The 16,354-nt window shown below is 39.3% G+C and overlaps 1 protein-coding gene across 6 annotated transcripts in view; it reads left to right on the top strand.

The window, feature by feature from the left end:
- The window catches only part of slc4a2b (solute carrier family 4 member 2b), a 45,354-nt gene that overhangs the window by 9,861 nt on the left and 19,139 nt on the right, over positions 1-16,354 (top strand). For all 6 annotated transcript variants that reach the window (XM_067577601.1, XM_067577602.1, XM_067577600.1 and 3 more), the window contains 2 exons: positions 5,407-5,578; positions 16,081-16,246. In XM_067577601.1, coding sequence (XP_067433702.1) covers positions 5,519-5,578; positions 16,081-16,246 — 226 coding nt within the window. In that variant the 5' untranslated portion in view covers positions 5,407-5,518. The remainder of the gene's footprint in view (positions 1-5,406; positions 5,579-16,080; positions 16,247-16,354) is intronic.

Below are 16,354 nucleotides of genomic sequence, written 5' to 3'. Positions count from 1 at the left end.
ATTGCAGCGTTCAGAATGTTACAGCATGTTAGATAAAAAAACACTAAGGCCACAATTTATCTACATGTCACTTGGGACTATCGTACACAATCAGTGCTTCAGGAAAAACAGACAACTGTGCTGAACAGAAACAAATGAATCACTCACTGTCTTGTTTTTTTGTAGATCCAGTTCTCTAATGAAACCTTAAACCTCTCTTTTCCTCCCTGTTATTGTCCTGCTTTTTTAAGTACAGGCCTGTGTGTTGGTTGAGGTTTTGGACATTGCGATCAAGCTTCTATTTCTGGACAGGCATTTTTTATTGGCAGTCTGCGCATTTTATTGAACTGTTCTTTAATTATGCCTTTTTTTGATAGAGTTTGTAGATCGGCATGCAGCCTGCGGTCGACGCTCGTTTGCCAAGCCGCCGGTTGAAGCCGGGGCACCCTGGCTGATCGCTGGGTTGAGACGCATGTGGACTTGTGTCGTGAGTTTTGAGTTTGGCTCTTGACCTGTGTGCAGTCGACTGTCTGTCTCGATCTTTACGCTTAATGTCATTATGAGGAGCAGTTGGCACAGCGAAGAATTATTAACCTCTCGTACGTCTTTAACCCTAAAAGTCACGTGAAATCACAGGAAAAGACATTCAATTACAAAGCTGACATTTTTTACATATAGGTTCTGCCTTAGAGTACCCTGATCATTGCTTCTGGCCGTTTTTGAGATGGTTGGTGGGTATTTTGTGTCGACTCATCACCGCTATAAGCTGCCAATACAGACACTTTTATTCTGTCATTGCTCCTCTCTACAGGGGAAGCCCTGCACTGTTCATACTGGCCATTAGAGGATCCCCTACAAATGTGCTTACAGTGTAAGTGATGGGGGACAAAATGTATTTCAAAGTTTATCTGAAGCTTATATGAGGCCTCAGCCATCTGAGTAAGTCAAATAAAGTTGTAGTTACAGTCTTTTTAGTAAAAAAAATTCCTTCTTTGTGCCATGAAGGACCGTGTTATCCTGTCCAGTTGGAAGGATCGTAAGAAGAAGAAGGAATTTGGCACTAAAAAGACTCTAACTTTGTAAGATATTGACTTGATTTGACTAATTTGGACAGCTGAAGCTTCATATTATCTTCAAATAAACTTTTAAATACATTCTTGCACAGAAGGAGGCTTGTGGATTACATTGAAAGTGATTAATGCTCAGTATGAACCGGAGGAATGATTACAGCAAGAAAAACATGTCAGTGCTCATTTAGGCACCTGTTTTAGGACAGACTTGAAAAATTGTTCCTGTAATGTGACTCACATTCTTATTATGAGAAGTAAAATGAAACGGTATGAAATTGGACACAGCATTTGCCATCAATACTGGAAATTTACGACATACCGGAGAGACTTTGTCAGGTACATTTGTACTCTGTGGAAGAGATGAGTCACCGTAAAGCCCACACCGTAGATCTCAATGACGACAAAAAGAAGAGTTATCACCTTCTTCCGTAGGTATGATGCAATTGCCCAAAGTTTTATTGATGTTCAGATAAATTTGAGACTCGATTGGTTTATGTAGGTAGCCACAATGCGACGTCTGTAAATAACAGGAAATGAAATGTAACTTCTTCACAATCATTGCAATCTTACTTAAAGTTACTTAAATAGGTGGTGACACACTGTCAGCTGTCAGGGCAGGCAGATATTTAGTAGTGAAGTAGTGTTTTTTTTATCAGTCATCACACAAAATACAAGTATAAACAGTATATACAATATGCAATCTAATGAACAATTAGCATAAACAGCTTCAGGCAGTATAGACGAAGTCATAAGATTAAATATGATGATGTGAGTTTTCATATAAACAGAAGAGCTTTTGCTTTTAGTCTCATGATGTCGTCTTTTAAGAGAGTTGTGTATATTCAGCTTATAATAAGATTTGTGACTGGTAGATTTGTACATAATATGATAGATGCATTTGTAATTTAAACAAAAATAGCGCTGTAGCTGGTATTTAATTTGCGTAGATGACAGTTTCCTCAGTAGAAGGTAGCTTATTCACACACTTAATTATACGCTTCTCTGTCTGTAGGAGGGACAGATGAAGATGACAGTGACAGCTTGTTATGCTGTGACAAGTTGAGTTAACCTTTAGTGTCAACAGGGTAGACATTAAGCACTTTATATTAACCTCGATTAGCTGTTCGGACCATGTATACACATGTTTTTCCAAAGGTCTCACATTACAGATCCCAAAGTGCATTGTTTCTATTTTTCTTTAGATTTACGGCTCCTCCTGACAGGCTTCAGTCTGTAGCGGTTACCTTCTTCCTGTTTTCATACTTACTTCCTCCCAGAAGGATAGTTTTCCCAAAGTCTTGTGTGCACATTTGAGGCTGTGACTAAGCGCTTTATGGAAAAGTTTGAAGTTTCTTGGGAAAAAAGATCCTACACTCATCGTCTTCTTTTTAGGAACAGTTTGCGAGGAACAGAGCTTCAAGATAACTCTTGGGAGATGTGATGAACTTCTTCCAGGGGAAATACAGAGCGTTTTGTCCTCACTTCCTCTTGCACCGTCAGCATTTGTCTATGTCCTTTTTTGCCATTTCAGTTATTACATAAGGGACAACCAGTTCCTTTTTATTCAACCCTAAGATAGATTACTTGTGCCCAATTGGAGCCAAAAACATTTAAATCATTGAGGACCAGAACCTGCTTTCTTACCAAGACAGTTGCACAATTGTTTCTGTTCCAAATTGTTTTCTTCTGATCATTATTGTTATCTTAGTGGTATTATTACAGACTTGCCCTGGGGTAGATAGGCTGGTTCCCATGGTTTTTGCCCAGGATCCCAGGGTTCTGTAACTTTATCCCTGTATAGCCAGCCCTGCCTCCTCCAAGCTGGTGGGGTCTAGGTTTACTGAGAAAGTAAACTTCAAACACGCCCAAGCTAACTGAAGGTCTCCTGTGGAATCCCTCATCGCCATTACTGCACGGATTTCAGCGTCAAAAACTAGTTAAAGTTGATATTCTGAACAGAACAGCTGCCAGTCTGTAATTAACATTTGGTGCAGTGATTAGCATTATGGCAGAGCAAATGTAGAGCGTTGCCAAAGTGGTGTGTAGTCTGCTTTGTGTGTCAATTTCCTGCCTCCTTGGCAGGTGATGTCTTTGTTCAGTCCAAATTTAAATACAAGTTCATGCTCTCCAGCTCCTAAAAAACTTGTGCATTGCATTAATCTCTTGTCATTGATTGTACTCTTTTAATGAAACATACCTCATAGAAATTCCTGGTTGCCAACAAGGTCATTGATATGATTGTGGTCAGGCCTCTGGGAGGCTTATCGTTACTTTGATAGCTGCTGTCAGAGAGCCAGGCTGGCTTTGGCAGAACATGATTTCTAACTGTGACGCTGAGACGTAAATCAAAGGAAGGCCTCCTCTGCTTTTAGTTCATTTAATAATGCAGCAAGTGCGACACTTACAGTAAAGTCTCAGGATGTTGTGGGCACCCGGTGTATTAAAATAACTGTGAAATGAAGGGTTTCGTTGTTTGCTTCAGCTAGTTTAAATACATCATGTCCAGCACAGTACATCAGTAGTGTCATTTGGACTTTAGCAATTTATATGCTCTTACAAATTAATGCAAATTTCAGTTGGTCTTTACAATCTAACAATAAAGTTTAACTGTATCTTTATGTAAATGACATTTCTCCCAGACAGCATGTAACTTCTACCTCTTGCAGTACATCGCCAATAACATTTTGTACTGTCTTTGCAAAGCCGTCCTGGCTGTTCCTTTTTTTTTAAAAGTGTCCTCTGGCTCATCTAGCTGCCTAAATTCTGATGACATTTTGATTCCTTTGTAGTTATATACATCAAATAACGGAGGTTTGAGAGTGACGGAGGTGGAGGTTAGCCAAGGCACGTGCCACTGCTTATCAAAGGGTCCTCTGCACAGTAGCACTAGGTTATCTGGCTCTTATCTGACACTAATGGTTAATGACCTTGGATGGTGTGTGGATGGAAGTGCTGCGGGGCTTGAAATCAGTAATCATAGAAATGAAAAGAGATGGACCATCATTGTTTATAAAAGCGTGTTGGTATGTACTGTACGCCTCCTGCCGTTGTTGCCGTCATGCCTCAAGTAAAATGTAAATTGCTCTTAGAGTTTCCACTCCATCATAAAACAACAGACTATTTGTGTTTCTGAAGTGGGTTCTGGGCACTCAAAGGTACTTGAGTGGCTTCCAGGAAATCCTGAAACTGTTGATTATTCCTTAGTTAGTATACATGTTAGTACAGTTAGCACAAACAGTATTAGGACAGTGAAGCATGTTGCTTTGTGTGTTTTTATTTGCTATGTAATTTGAATTTTCAGTGCAAAAAGTTACTGTAATGTTGAAGTGCTGACTCTTGGCTGTGATTTAAAGGTGTTTTATATCCACAACAGATGAACTGTGCAGGAATTGTGATCCTTTTTAGCCATGCTGGTGGCATGGTTCTCAGGGCGGCAGTGTCAGTCAGTTGATTGGTCCACCACTTCAGTCCAGACTGAAATATGTCAACAACTATTGGATGGATTACCATGACACGTTGTACAGACATTCATGCTATTCAAGAGGAGGGATCCTAATGGATTTAGTGGTCCTCTGACCTTTCCTCTAGCGCCACCATGAGGTTTACATTCCTCATTTGTAGTGAAATATCTCAACACCTATTGGCTGGATTGCCGTGACATTTGGAACAGATATCAATGGTCCCAACAGCAGGCCGAAGTTTTCATTTATTGTTTAAAATATTTCAACATCTATGCAATGGATTGGCACAAATGTTTGTACAGACAGTCATTATTCCCAGACAAGGTTGCCTAATGACTTTGATGATCCCATTACTTTAATTTAGCACCATCATTGGATTAGAGTTTTGTTATCATGCTGACGTTAGCATTTAGCTCAAAGGGACAGTGTGCCTAATACATCCTCACAGAGACGTTAGCATGAATGTAGATTCTTAGTCTTGCTATCCTTAGTTACAATTATATATAATTATACAAAATTATAGGGTACAAAAGGTAATTAAGGAAGTTATAATCAACTTGACTAAAGTCTTCATATTTAATATTTGGTTGGAATTCTTTTGCTGTAAATGACTGTCTGGTGTCTATGAGCCAAACTCCTGCTGCAATGTCCTAAAATTGAAGGATAATACATAAAAAGTCCTCCACTGTTCATCCAATATCAGTGTGAGCTCTTGAAGCTGTCAGTTTCATTTCAGATCTAACGTGCTGGATTAAAGCCAAAAGCCAAAACAATTAAAATTCATATTCAGGGATTACTGGCTCACAGCTTCACTATATTTCAGTGCCTTGTTTGCTTCATGTTTTAAATCTCAAGCTTCATGTGGACTAACCCCTCGGATCTGTATCTCTCTCCAGGTTATGCTGCCCAAAAGCTGTCTGAGTCCCAGTGAGAAAGAGAAGGGCTAAAGCCAAACCAATCCAAATCAGCTTTCCAGAGCCTCTCCAGCAGCAACTCCACTGCGGAGCCATGAGCAACCCCAGCGCTCCCAACCAGATTACAGACGCCGTGGCATCGGTTATTCACAGTGTAAGTCCGCACGACCACATACAGAAACGCCCTCAGTCTTGCCCTGTCAGGTCAGGCACCGTTGTCAACCACATGATAAAACACATGAGGCACGCTGGGTGATCCTGGTGACAAACAAGGTTAAATGCTGCTCAGGAGAAGATGATGTTCTCAATTAGTAGTTTATGGTCATTTCTTGAAGCTGCAGCTATTCTGCTCCTCCAAACTCTGTTTCCAACCCCCAAACACATTCTCCCCGCGCTGGATTTATGCTGCATCAGCTCCCTTGGCCCTCTCTGGCATCAGAGTGTGTATTTTGGACAGTGCTGTTCCCGCCAGAGCTATGTGTGTACAAATCTAGTCACATCCTAGAGCCAATTCGCTGGCTACATACAGTACTTCTGACTGCAAAAATAAAAATGTGCAGAATAGCTCAAAAACACTTGAGACCTGCTCCTGTTGAAATCTCCTCATCATTAGAGCAGCGGTGAATGTCACCAGTCCCACAACCGAAATAGTTTCTTCCTGTTTTTTAAAAAAAAAAAAAGTCACTGTGTTGCCAGTGTTGGAAGCACTAAAATAATGTTGGCACTTAATGCAGAACGTAATTGCATGGCTGCTGGTGGGATTTCTTTTGATAAACATGACTGGCATAGCCTGGAGGGCAGCTGGTCATCGGCCAAAGAAAGCAGCATTCCTCTCCTCGAGAGGTTCTCAACAAGTTCATCTTAGGATGATTAAGATGCTGAGGCAGAAAATATCACAAGCTTAAAGGAAAAATCCTCCCATGAATAGTCTCATACCTTTAGATTTCATCAGTTTGCGATGGTTGGTAAATTCCGGGAATTATTATACGCGCTGCATTCCAGGAATTATCTTTTTTTTTTTTTTTTTTTTTTTTACTGATTTACCCACCTTTCTCAACCTGTTTTCGTGTTCTTTTGCTGGAGTTAGTGATTTCCTACATTTCCCGGAATTATGGCTTTCACATTACACACATGGTTCACTTTGGTTTGGGTTGTACATGCAGGCGAGTGGAAATTGTTATGTTTGTTGCACAGTGGGAGCAAAAAAACAGTGAAGTGATAGAAGTTACTTGGAGAGACTTTTCCTTTGTGCTGTTGAGAGGTCAAAAGAATACATTCTTTTTGTCTTTCAGGAGTGATAACAATGTTTACTTGGAAGCACCAAAGTTGTTCTCTTCTTACTACTTCACTGCAACACCAATGTAGGAAACGTCTGCTTTTCCTTAGCTTTGCATTTTGTCAGTGCTCGGTCAGCTGTTTCCTTTCCGATGTTGCGCAGTCGTGTGACTCTGCCTCGTCTACCTGCAAAGAATCTGTAAGGGAGTTCCTCGCTGCACATAAACAACATAACTGCTGCACATGTTTGAAATCTAAACCCAGGCATAGAATGCAGGGTATTTATGAGGTGGAAGTGGATATATGACACTTACCTACTGGACCATGAAAGATGTGTTGAGCGACCGCAGAGACCATGGATTTAAATTTTTCTCATGTTTTTGTATAATCATTTGTTCTTAATTACAAAATAGTTCTTTCATCATCACACAAAACGGGCACCTTGTTATCAAAGTTTTTGTGCTGACAACAGCCAAAGGAATTATGTTTACAGGTTGTCCGTCTGTCCGTCCCATTCTCTCTCGAACGCGATATCTCCGGAACGCCTTGAGGGAGTTTCTTCAAATTTGGCGTCTACTTGGACTTAAGGATGAACTGATTAGATTTTGGTGTTCAACGGTCACTTTGACCTCACAAAATACGGTTTTTCGTCATAACTCAAGAATTTATGTGTTTTTAATTATGAGAACGTTTCACACAAATATCTAATAGGATAAAATGATGAATTGATGACATTTTATATCCAAAAGGTCAAAGGTCAACTTCACTGTGAGATTATAATGTTCTGCAAAAAACACTTTTGTGGCCTTTATTCAACGCCGTAACTCAGGAACGATGGGGAAATTGTGCTCATATTTCACATTTGGTCAGATAGTGAATTGGTGACACTAATCTTCGGTGCCCATCTTGAAACTGTTTTTTATTAAATTCCTTCAATGTCTTCACGACAAATATATTATGAGTCTGGACAGACATGGATGTAAACTGCAACGTGACTGGTTGGCGGAGGCGTACAACCATGAGGCGATATCTTTAGTTTTTCCTTTGAACACAATCAGAAACAAAGAATGTCATTTAGAAGTCAAACAAGAGCAAATGGTTAAACTGGGAATATCTCCACCATAATAACAACAAAACTCCACCTCTTTTCACCCTCCCACATACCAACAAACCTTTTCAGGAAAAGAAAATAAATAGGATTTTTTTTTTGATTAAAACAGTATTAAAATAATAAAAACATATTAATGAATAAATTAATTAAATTAAAAGTAATGCCCGCACACAAACAAACACCACAGTTTTTATTCAAATACACAAGGTTTTGATCCAAGTCATTGATTATTAATATTAAAATTGTGTATTTGGAGTAAAATTAGTAGATATGAGCCTACGTGATGTGCGTGTAATTGCACCCTGGATGCAGGTCACACCTTTTATTATGAATGACAGGAAAATCACACATTGTTCACTTGTGATCACAAATTTACTTTGTGATCTCAACAAAACAAGCCTGTTATGCCAAGATCATGAGGTCATTTCCTTATGTTTACAGTAAAGCAAAACAAAAAAAATGATATTCACCCATGTCCTGTTTGAATGCCTGTGGAAACCGGAGGTATAAAATGCAAAACAGTTAAACAACTAAATGTATAATTAAGCAACAAATGTCTCTGATTCAGTGCCTTTCAGTTGTAAACGTTGCACAAAACATCGCTTCAAACAAGATAGAAAGATTGGAATGGCCCTTTTCTCTTTACATTTACATTCTTAGAGATTTTCTGTTGATCCAGTTGAGACTTGATGTGTCTTTAAAGCTAATTATAGAAAGTAGGAGTGCCATAAAGTGGACTGAGACACAATATGACCACAGTATGTGTAATGAGACAGTAACAGTTGTGACGTGCCAGATCAAGAAGCTCACTAAAGATAAAACTGTTTGCGTTATGACAGTGCCTTAGCAGTTATTGGCTGCTGTCTTGGCTTCAAACTCAACCAAGTTAATTATTATCTCTTTAACAATATGTGCTTTTGTGTGTGTGTGTATGTGTGGGTGGGTGGGTGGTCAGGGAGAGTTCAGATGATCCTGTTTTTTTAAGGGCCTACATTGTGAAACCGAGTAATGTCTTCTTCCTACCGTAAAGATCTGCCCTGGTCATGTGACAGGGGCTAACTGAAATAGAAACAGGTTGCCTTCCATAAAAGTGGTCAACAAGTCTGGCTTTTGCTTTTGATTTTGGGAAAGCAGATATAGCCATCTCGCTGTATTTAAGGCAGCGGCAACACACGTGTGTAATTTGATGGATTATCTGTATCTATTTAAGGTGAGTTTGGCATTTTGTTGTGACCTTAACCCTCAAACGTAAGCACGGTTTGCTCTATGAGAGCAGACCGTGCTTATGTTTCCGCTTACACGCTTACCATGCTTACCACGCTTACCACGGTCATTCTCTATTTGTGTCAGTGATAACTAGTCTTGTTCTTATCATTCCTGGTCAGTCATTACACACCACCCTAAAGAGCATAAATAGAGCTTTTCCAAGTCAGTATGTCGCCTGACTTTGTTTTTTTTAGGTAAATTTAACCGTCACACAAACTTTGCATCTAGTTAATGTTCAGTCTAACTCTTGTGCTTCTGACATGCACTTTGACTTCATCAACAACTCAATGACTTTTCCCAGACATTAGTAATCCAAGGTAATAATTACTCCCTAATGTCCTCCTAATGCGTCACTAGTTACAGATAGTCACCCCTTTAATGTCTGTAGGTGGACTATTAAATATCTTGACAGGAGAAAGCTGTGAGCACTTGCACAGGATAAAATAGCAAAAAGTTTTGGGGGTTTTTTTTTTGTATTTCAGCAGGTTATGTTGCACATTTGAAGCGACACAAGCTGCCGGTAATGGTGTTAAACTTCATAATAATGTGATATTTAATTCCTTGTATCGAACACAGAAAGGTCAGAGGTCAGCTGCAGAACAGAACATTTGGTGCTGGTAAGGATTCAGTGGTTTGCTGCAGGGAAGTTCAGCTGCGCAAACGTAACTGTATCCGCCAGTTGAAAACCATCTAGACAAATGGTTCCCAAATGTTTTGGCTTATGTCACATTAAAGGAATAGTTTGGTATTTTGGGAAATACTTATTCGCTTTCTTGCCAAGAGTTAGATGAGATCGATAAATATGAAGGTGTAGCCAGCAACCAGGTAGCTTAGCTTAGCATAAAGACTGTTAACATGGGGGAACAACTAGCCTGGCTCTGTCTGAAGGCTCACAAATTAGCACATTATATCTCAGTTTGTCTGAAATCTAAAAATGTCAGGATTATGTGCTTGATTATTTCTTGGCGTAGGCTGTAACTTCCTGATGTCTCCACTGGTTGCCTGGTAACCTCACAGTGATGATTAAACTGTGCCCAGGAGACAGTTAGCATAGCTTAGCATAAAGACTGGAAACAAGGGGAAACGGCTATCTTGGATTTGTTCAAAGGTGAAAAAATCTGCCTGCCTGATTAGTGAGCTTTACATTTGCTTGTGTGTACATGTTTTTACTTTTGAACAAAGCCGGGCTAGCTGTTTCCAGGCTTTACGCTAAAATAAGCTAACCGTCTCCTGGCCGCAGGTTCATATTTTATGGAAATATATGAGAGGGGTATCAATCTTCTCATGTAATTCTTGGCAAGAAAGCAAATAAGTATACTTCTACCGTTAATAATCTCATTGCACCTTATATTTATCTTTCAACACCTTTCGGAGGTCTTGACCTTCAAGTTGAGACTACTGGTCAGCTCACATGCATTTAAAATATGTTGACACCATGTCTACATCCATAACTGTGAATGATTGAGCTAAGACATCATCGTGAAACTGAATCAGTGACTCCACCAAGACAATTCCTTTCAGAAAGTGAGACGTCAGACCTTACATTTAAGTACAGTTGGTACAGTACTGTTCACACCACCTCCTCCATATCAACTTTTATTACTTTTCTAACCTCATATACCACCGCTGCAGAACCCCTCTTGCTCAACAGACACAGTTTATCAGTTAGACATCTTCAACTTGTATGGAACTGAGGAGTGAAAGCAGTGAAAGCAAATGACCTTTCCTTGGCTACTGAAAACCTAAACTTGCATAACATGAAATTAGGGCTGCGACCAAAGATCAGTAGTCGTTAGTTCAAGCCATTAGTAGACTAGTCTTTGCACATTTATATAAATTAATATCATGATATTAATTTATATAAATTAATATCATAAATGTGCAGGGTTTTTTTTTCCTGCAACTAACCAACCAATGAAAACTTGGTCGACTAAGGCTAACAGTTGGTCGACTAAGGCTAACAGTTGGTTGGCCATTAGGGTGTAGCCCTACAGGAAATGATAAAGCTAAAAGCCAGATCGCCAATACAAATACAATCAAAGGGTATCTCCAGACAGGAAGTGAAAACAAAGAATCAGAGATATATTTTCCAGTCTAAGACTAATTTTAGATATGGAATATGATATGATGTGGAAATTTCTACTGTATTACATTTTTAAAACTGTTGCATGATATGCAAACAACGGAAAAGTACCTTTCAATTTATGATGTAATAGGAAAGTTGTGCAAATCTGTGCTTGCCAAACACAAAATGCACAGTAAGTGTTGGCAGGGCACAAAACTGGGTCGCAACTCGCATGCTGTCTTAAAATGATCAAACATTGAGCATATTGTGCATTCGGATCTTCTCGCAGACTGACATTAAGTTATGTAGGAATGTAGTGACTCAGCAGCCACATGGTATGACATGATCATGACAGTATCCGCAGCCTATCTCTCCCTTTCCCCTCCAAGTGCTGAGTGTGCTGGATTTGAGCCTACCTCACGACACAGATAATCTCCTCTGCAGCCACTGCACATGCATACAACTTTTTAAAACCTCAGGCAGCTTGTTGCCTCACAGGATTGCTTCTTTTACTAGCTATTATTTTTATTTTAACTGTTTTATGGCAGATAATAATCTTGCTGTCTAGTATCAGTCATGTTGGTTTGGGTAGCAAATTAGTTTTTAGTCATGCTAGCAGCATGGCTCTAGGGTTGGCAATGTCTGTTGTAGGTCAGTCAGTGTTGCCAGTAATTATTTTCTCAATGAATCAATCAGTTGTTTGGTCTATAAAATGTCAGGAAATGGTGAAAAATGTTACCCACTGTTTCCCAAAACCCAAGATGATGTCCTCAAATGTCTCCTTTTGTCCCGGCCAACAGTCCAAAACCCAAAAATATTAAATACTCAAATTCAAGAAGCCAGAACCACAGAATTCGGACATTTTTTTACTTAGAATATTAGAATATCTCCAAATGATCGATAATCTCTTTTCGGTTATAGCCTCAGCTGTACTTTGTGTGCTTAGAACTAATTAGCTAAGATGGTGAACATGGTAAACATTGTGCATGCTAACCATCAGGATGTTAGCATTGTGAGCACATTAGCACACAGACATTAGCAATTAGCTCAAGGCACTAGCAAGTGTACCTTGAGAGTACACTGTCACAGGGCCGCTGGCGTGGCACCATTTGCATCCATCGGATAAGTGCAATGGATAAGCTTCCTGTCCTGCTAATTCTCATTAGTGAACATAAATTCAAATTCTGACAAATTTTTTTTTATCGCTATTACAAGATTAGTGCTGTTATCTGGACTGATGGGAATACACTGATTGGAAGTTACCAACATGCCCCGTACTAATGCATTCCAACTTTCGGATTGACTTTGTCTGACTGAAGATGATGGAACATTTTATAAAAACTTCCATACGCAGCTGTTCTACTTGTTTGATGACTTACCGGTCAAATATTCAACCGCAAATATGTTGTGTCAGTGATTTGTCATGTAGAAATCTGCTCACTAGTGGTCTTACCTTTTTGATACACGCAACTTATTTAACATGTGCTCTGTAAATATTAACCCTTAATAATGCATCTTTAGAAAAGTCAAAGATCTTTAGTTCTTATGCATTTACATTGCCCTTCAAGGCTCATTGACTAAAAGCACCTTGGTCAATATTTAGGCTTCATGTGGCAAAGTTATAATATGGAGATGAATGTCAACGTTAGGTTTTGTCCCTGGCTGTTCAAACACGGCTTGTCCTTTCAGTCAGCATTTGTCCTCAAAGCGAGAACGAGAGTCTTGTTTATTCTGCCCTGGCACAATAGACAGACTGGTGAAGGTGGCAGGTTGGCCGATAGGGCTCTGATTAGGGTATCACGAGGCTTTGATAAGCAGGGGCAGAGGGATATCTCCTGCCTGCCGTTCTTAATAGAAGTGTAGAGGGTCAAAGCTCCAGTGTTGTCATGGTTGAAGGCACTGACGCTTCCTGCCAGCAAAAACGCTGATCGTGATTAAACTCACGTTGCCATGAGCGAGGTAAGTTACTAAAATTCCTTACTGAAGTCAGAAAAATATCAATCTCTGTCAAAGTCTTCTTCATTGTCTGTTTTGTGTTTACTCGGCTCCCCTCGGCTTGTTTTTGCACATGGTCTCGGTTGTGGAAAATTCTCTCACCTCCTTGAGAATCCTTCGCACATCTCTCCCACCTCTAGGGATTCACTGTGAAACCATGATATGAATGAGGGCTCTGTAAAAATAAACTACCAGATTGTGTAGCAGCGCTCCAAGAGTTTCAGTCATCTGGAGAAGATACGTGTGCGACAGGTTGTTTTTTGTTTGTTTTTTTTTTTAATCCGTCGTCTTATTAAATTTTGAGTTTAAGTAAGTGAAATGCATGAGCAATGATATCTAATTATGATCAATGCAATAATATTAAAGTTCATAAGAGCTGCATTTTCCATTTAGGCCTTTTTTTAAGATGTTGGTTAGGATGTCCCATAAAAGAAATTTGCTCCGCTGGTTTAAGTTTCAGTGTTATTGGTGCTTTTTAAATGTGCTGAATTGTCTTTGTCAGTTTGTTCTGGAGGTCAGCGAGGTGAACACAGTTTACTCACTCCTATTTTTGAGTCTCTTGTTGATCTGTTGGGTAAAAAGGAATGAAAAGGAATTGAACCTTGGGTCAATATTGAATGTGTGTCTAACTGGCCCACCTGTCTCTTATTTTACTCATTCATCTCTGCTGGTCCACAGTTCATTGCAGGGCCGTCTGCTGTCACCTGTGTGTGGCATGTAAGAGCAGGTCAGTAAAACTCTGCATGCTTATGTGGGTCATGAGAATCAGAGCCTTTTTGCCAATATAGCTTCTCACACTTTCTTTGGACATGCCTTCATTTATGAACAGCTGTCGAGCTACAAGTTTCATAAACTGAGGATTAACTCTTGAGTTTCCTGTTCGCGTTTCCTTGTCTAGATGGATTCGATGAGCTTAATGCCTCTCTGTGAGTGTCAGGTGAAGTTATAGAAAATGTGGCGTAAACTACACAGAGTTGTTATTCTGTATGTGATGTGATCTTTAAGAGGGTGGAAAGAATTGATTTGATTTGATATTATACTATTTCAGGATTTATTTATGGTTCTTGCTACAGTTTGATGCATTTTTTGGAAATAATTTTGCAGTGGTGGAAGAAATATTCAGATCATTAAGTAAAAGTACCAATAACACGGTGTAAAAATACTCTGTGGCTGCTGTGAGTGATATATTATTATGTACGGCATTATTCGATTGTAAAGTAACATTTTACTGTTGTAGCTCATCAAGGTGGAGCTGATTTATCTACTTTATATAAAGTTCAGGTAGTTTGTTCCAGTGGTTCACAGTCTAGGAGTCGGGCCCCCGTAGGGTCATTAAAATCTAAAGGGTCATGAGATGATTAATTGGGTAGGAACAAAGAAAAAACATTGTTCTGCTTCATAAATTTGTATTTATCCTTTTTGGAGTCTTTGGAAATATTTGATAATTTTACCTCTTTTGGCCACAAACAGTTTTTTTTTTTTTTAATTATTTAAATGAAAACTGTCTGATGTCTCCTTGGTGGAAATGCTAACTGAACTCATAAACATTTGAAACATGGCAATGAGCCATGTTTTGATCTTTAACAATCAATTATATATTATAAACTCATCATATATTTATTTGTGTAAAACCTTAATCAGAAAAGTAATTAATAACTATTCCTGTCAGATAAATGTAGCGCAGTAAAAGCTACAATATTTCCCCTAGAAGAATAAAGTAGTATATAATATAAATACTTGAGTAAAGTACAAGTACCTTAAAATTGCACTTAAGTACAGTACGTGAGTAAATGCATTTAGTTACTTTCTACTAGCAGTTTTCAACACTAAGTAGGGGGGAGAAGCGTAATTGTGTATCAGCACATGTTTTCTGTTACTCCCTGCAGCACTGAGTGCAAACTTAATATGTGATTGACATGTTGGTCGTCCTGGGAACTATTTGCGGGAGCATCAGATGACTCGTGGCCCCTGAGTGCCGCCGCAGGAAGGGTCCGCTGCAGGATCCGAGACATCTGCCCAGTAGTCATGGCAACCTTTACACTGCCTCGAGGTGGCTACGGCACGGTCCTGTTAGCCAGAGTAAATTCACCAGCCGTAATGCTCCAGTCAATCCTTATCACAACATCCCACCGGCAGAGCAGGGCGCAGCAGGGCGCAACATCCTGCTGCAAGAAAACAGATCTGTTATCACCCACATGACTCCTGTCACACCACAGCGTGGAAAAAGAGTAGCTGATCAAAGCACATGGCCATTGTTTCCAATTTAAGGCTTATTTTGAAGAACACATGCATGAGAGGACTCAGTCATATGATGTTCTGACAGGAGCGTTTTCACAGCAGCAGAACTCCCTCTAGTGTCGGTTTAAGTGAAAGACAAACAGACGCTTTTGTCTTTCCTGCATGGAGACCCAAAGTGTTCAGCACTAAATGAATAAGATATTATAAAATTGATAATCATATGAATGAATACAGACCAAATATATGGCAACAAAATTGTGAAATTTCTTCAAAACTCAGCTCATTGTTATGAAATATTATTTTAATCTTGCTTCTTTTCACAGTAACATAGTTTATTGCAGGTAATATTATTTAAATTCAGCAGTTTTTATTTCAAAATGTCCTTTTAAGTCTGTTTTAATTTCACAGCACCATTTTTTTCTAATGACTTTAATAATAATTTAATATTTGTTTCACATATAATATAATATCACATATAATGAGGAGCCACTTATGTGATTGGCTGTTTCTGTGGTCTTAACATGCAGAGAGTGAATCACATGACCTCGTCAATACATTTATAGATTTCATTTATTTCCTAATGTTTATTTATTCAATATTGGGCATCGTGGATCTCCATTTTTTTTCCTGATCAACTTGCCGATTTTCATTGTTTTATCTTGATGTTTCTTTGTATTTATGTGTTCATTTGTTGTTTGTGTTGCAGCCAGAGGCTCCCGCTGCCTCGTCATTACAAGGGACCCCGCGCCCAGAGGAGGAAGATGATGGGGACCTGAACAAAGCTTTGGGCGTCCAGCGCTTCCAGCAGATCCTCAGTCCCTCTGCTGTTCCTGATGAGCAGCACCATAACTACCATGAGGAGGACATTGAGTGTAAGAACACAGATGCTTTGTTGTTGTTGTATGCATTTCAACTTTCAATAAGTTTGTCAGCGAAACGTTTTGTCTTCTCATGCATCTTCTCTAAATATAATACGTCCG

This window comes from Thunnus thynnus, chromosome 21, assembly GCF_963924715.1.
Source record: "Thunnus thynnus chromosome 21, fThuThy2.1, whole genome shotgun sequence".
NCBI lineage: Eukaryota > Metazoa > Chordata > Actinopteri > Scombriformes > Scombridae > Thunnus > Thunnus thynnus.
This window is presented reverse-complemented; position numbering and strand designations above follow the sequence as displayed.